The 4541-nt window shown below is 49.1% G+C and overlaps 1 protein-coding gene across 1 annotated transcript in view; it reads left to right on the top strand.

Annotated features, from left to right (window-relative positions):
* VAPB (VAMP associated protein B and C) overlaps positions 1-4541 on the top strand; it is an 83540-nt gene that overhangs the window by 48651 nt on the left and 30348 nt on the right. The window contains exon 2 of the mRNA XM_007951502.1: positions 1856-2008. Within this exon, the coding sequence (XP_007949693.1) occupies positions 1856-2008 (153 nt within the window). The remainder of the gene's footprint in view (positions 1-1855; positions 2009-4541) is intronic.

The raw sequence follows: 4541 nt of genomic DNA, 5'->3' as shown, positions 1-4541 counted from the left end.
GGTCAGTAATGGTAGCTGGGCACCATCCACTTTCTCTGGTCTCGTGGCAGAGGAAGCAGTTGCTCTTGGAGGCAGCTAGCCACACGTTCCATATCCTTCTCCTATTCCTTACTCTTCTTCTTCCTCTGTTGCTCCAGGTGAAAAGGGACCAATTGTTGTGCCTTGGATGGCTGCTTGCAAACTTTTAAGATCCCAAGTACTATGCAACATACTTGGAGGTAGAACAGAGGCACTGAGCATGTTATTGGGACAGTTAACTGGGATGACCTATGAAACCATGACCCTAAACTCCAAAGCAAGAAAGCAAAAAAAAACCAAAAAAACCCCAAAAAAACAAAAAACCAAGGTGTTTGTACATAAGTAAGCAGCCTCAGCAGCTACTCTTTTTTTTGGTCATTATATATATATCTGCCACAACTTTTGCCAGCTCAACTTTTTACAGGTGTACAACTTAGTGACAGCAATGCCCTTCCTGTCTTAGGCTGAATTTTCTAGAGAAGCAAAACTAGTGAAGTGTGTATATCAATGATCAATGATAGACTGATTGATGTGATTTATCTCAAGGAAGTGGCTCATGTGATTGTGGAGGCTGGCAAGTCTAAACTCCACGGGTCAGTTGGCGGACTGAAACCTTCTCCTAACGCATGTGGTTTGCAGGGATGATGAACTCAAAACTGGCAGTTCGGATGGCAGGCTGTTGGCTAATGGGGCTGTGGAAGCTGGTGAGTCCCAAAATTGGCGGGTCACATGATGGACTGCTAGCTCAGGTCCTAAGAACTGAGGTCAGGTGATGATGGAGAGCCAGGTGCTGGATCCCGAGCAAGCAGCGACCTTTGCCAGACCATCCATTGTAATGTATGTAGAATGCAGGCCACCCCTGGAAGAAGCTTCCTTTACAACTATTGGCTGATCAGCTCCAGTCACATCATGGGGGATGATGATATCATTACAGAACTGCCAAACCACTGAGAATCATGGCCCAGCCAGGCTGACACACAACCTTAACCATCATACCTCTCATATTTTTAATTTCAGTTACCTCAGGGGGCAAGGGGAAGGTTATTAACTTTTTCTTTATACGTCTTTTATTGTTTGGTTTGTTGAAGAAGCATGTCTTACTCTTTAATTAAGAAAATCTAATAAAGTCAGAAATGAAGTAAATAATTTTCAAAATGCCCTAGGGTTCCTGAGCTTTGTTTCTGTCTTCCCAGGGGCCTGGGTAGTCAGGACTGAATGTGATGGTTCAGGTGTGGGTTGCCCAGCAGAGCTCAGAATTTCTTGCCTAAGATGTATTCACTTTTCTGGCAGCCACACTGTGTTGGGGGAGCTTAGAGACATGATCACCTCCAAGTCTGTCTTTATCTGCTACCGTTGGCACACTCTGCCCTCAGTGGTCTTCGAGGCCCAGGTCTAGTCCTTTTTATAAAACTGCTTGATTTCATCTGGCTGTTACAGAAGACGGTATTTAGCCTCAGTAAGAAGGGACCTTAGACTCAGGATGCCTGGCTTCAGCTGCTCCTTACCACTAGCTAGCAGTGGTAGCACTAGCACTAGCTAGCACTTGGACAAGTAACTGGTCTTCTCCAAGCCTTGTTTCCTCATCTGTTGAACAGCAGAACCACGAGAGTTATGAGTTGCCAGTGAGACCCTACATGCTAGTGACTTGCTGTCACTGGGTGGCTGCCTTAGCTCAACGCTCCCGTCCGCTGACCAGCAACGTGTGACTGAGATAATTTGTGGCCTTGAATCTTCCCCTTAACCATATTCCATGGTTCCTCCCAACCCCAGCTGTAAATGAGCCAGTCTTCTAAGCTTTCTGCATGAGATCCCCAACAGTCTCCGTCTTCTTCCGCAGGTCCCTTCACCGATGTCGTCACCACCAACCTAAAGCTTGGCAACCCGACAGACCGAAATGTGTGTTTTAAAGTGAAGACCACGGCCCCCCGTAGGTACTGCGTGAGGCCCAACAGTGGGATCATTGATGCGGGGGCGTCCATTAATGTGTCAGGTAAGTCTTGAGTCTGCACGCCAACAGGGGGGCAAGGGAAGGGGCTTCGGAAAGCTTGTGTTTGCAGTGTAGACAGAGGGTAGACACGCCGCCTGATCCCCCGCCCCTGATGGAAAGCCTGGTGGGTCCTGCTTACATTTGGTTTGTTCGTCACTAAGGCCCCTTTGGTGTGAGCACACAGCCTTTGGGCCTCTGCAGTCAGAGCCGAGTGAAAGTGCTAAATTCAGACTTGACTTCAGGATGAGTTTGGTTTCCTTGCTCTTGAAATGAAATCTGTCCTTTGGCAATAAATAAAAAAGAGCTGAACAAACATAATTTTACTTGGTGGGAGAAGCTAGATGGAGTTACTTTCTTAATTAAGCTCAGTGATTCTGACGTTAAGCTCATGTCACTTCCAGTGGTTGGTAACTGCGCTTCAGTGACGGTAAAGAGCTCCCGGAGGTGAGGGTTGAGGAAACAGGAATAGATTCAAGGGTGTCAATTTTGTGCATGTCGATGGTTTTTCCCCTCCTGTCTGAGTGTGTGTATGTTTTCTAAAGTTCAGCTTTTGTAAAGAAGCTGGTAAAGTCCCCGGATTGAGAATGGGGTCTCAGAAGTGGGTGGTGGGAGGGATGGGTTGGAGTTTAAATCTGTTTAGAAATGGGCTGAACTGGAGCTTGGTGGGACTCTGGAAGCTAGCGCGCCTCTTGTGTCGGGAGGTGCTCTGGTGGGGTGTGTGTCACCCTTCAGATCCAGGTTACTCGGGGCCACAGAGCCTTTCTGCGTCATTAGGAGCGGCTCCTGAGTGGAAGCGAGCGCCTGTCTGGCTTTTTCCATGGTAGCTCTTGAGTGTGATACATTTGGCTATTCATTTGACACCTAAAAGAAAATGATTCACCTCTTTGGAAAAATAGAAGGTGTTTCATTATCTGGCCATTTCTGCAAACCTTCCTTGCCTGCGTCTGTCCACTGATCTCGCTCGTCACACCCACACCAGCTCTCCCTGTGAATCAGGTTATTATCCGGGAGGAGCCAGGAGCTTGGGGGTCCACCTTTGTTAAGGTCTCCTGTGTGCTGTACACCATGGCCACTACCACACGCAGCTTCTCCTGTCTGCCCTGTGAGGGATGCATTGGGCCCCCATTTTGAATGAGGAGGAAACAGGTGCTTAGGGAGTGGAGAAGCCAGCAGGTGGCAGAGCCAAGATGTGGTGCATCTGCCAGGCTTTGAAGTGCGTGAATGCAGCGTGTGCCTCTGCAGTGAGGCAGGCCCAGGACTCAAGAGGTTTCTTGTCGCCTGGGTGCCTGTGGTATAAGGTTGTCTGTTTCAGTCGGGGCAGCAGAGGCCGTTCATTCCCCTCTTTCACCACTTCCCTTTTCCCTCTCAATTTCATTCCCATATGAAGTTTGAACAAGACTGTCAGTAGATGAAAGTGACCAGCTACTTCACAGCAGATACGGGGAAAAGCAAGCGTGGCTTTTTAAATGGCATCGGCTCAGGAGGCAGCTGTCAAGGGCCGGTGTGCTTTCCGGCAGAGGGTAAACATGCGATGTGTGTCCCTTCCAGAAGGAAGCATCCCCTCCTCTCTTGTAGGCCTTTCAGAGAAGTAATAACTTGCCCTGGGCATTGGTGTGGCATTTTGGTGAAATTAGTGTGGAATTTTGGTGTTTTGGAAATTGGTGTGGCATTTTGGTGAGCCCACGAAGGAAGGCCGAGACTTTGCAGTTGTGATTTTTCCTTTGTGGATACGGAACCAAAGCACCGAGAGTGAGCATGATCTGCCCAGGGCCACCGGCATGGGCCGTCAGTGGCAGTACTGGGATTTGAAGTGCATGCTGGGCTCCTGCTCCACAGTGTTGGGGATGGAGGCCCCACTTACGGAAGAGTGGAAAACCCAAGTTCCATCTCTTTCAAAATGTCATGGGTTTGGTTACAAGAGCAGTTGATTAGTGACAGACTTGTGTCTGCAGCCTTCCTCCTGGATGGGACAAGACTATGTTTGCGCAGGAGGAAGTCTCTTGTTTTCAGTTGGTGTGCGAGATGCGCCCGGGGGAAGCCAGACGACATTGCACTGGTGAGGGGGTCTCACAAGTCCGCTTCTGCAGCTGGCCACAGCACCGTTGGCAGACAGCCACACCTGGGGTAGGAAGCAGTGCCCTGCTAGGGGTCCTCTACAGGTGCATCCGCAGGGTGATACTGTAGTGAGGACGCGGAGCTTCCAGGTCCCTGTCCTGAGAAGCAGTGCCTATTGTCCAGTGGCTGGCCTTCCCTTGACCACAGGGAAATCTAGAGAGCCCTGGATTTTAGGCCAGGAAACCTGGACAGAAGCCGAGCCCTGTTTAACCATTTGACTTATCTTTGGCAAATCCGTTGGCCTCCCTGAGCTCCAGTTTCTCTTCTGTAAGATGGGGAGAACGTTTGCATTTGCTGCGTACTGTGGGCGTGGTACACGGTGCCATTGTGGTACACTTCCTAGCTTTGACAGAAATGAGCTAGTTTTTGTTGAAGATGGATTGCGTAATATTTGAATTCCCTTTGTAGAAAAGTAATTCCA

Source organism: Orycteropus afer, unplaced genomic scaffold (assembly GCF_000298275.1).
Source record: "Orycteropus afer afer isolate SDZICR_OR568_19922 unplaced genomic scaffold, OryAfe1.0 scaffold00295, whole genome shotgun sequence".
Classification (NCBI taxonomy): domain Eukaryota; kingdom Metazoa; phylum Chordata; class Mammalia; order Tubulidentata; family Orycteropodidae; genus Orycteropus; species Orycteropus afer.
Note: the sequence above shows the minus strand (reverse complement) of the source record. Positions and strands in the feature narration are given on the sequence as shown.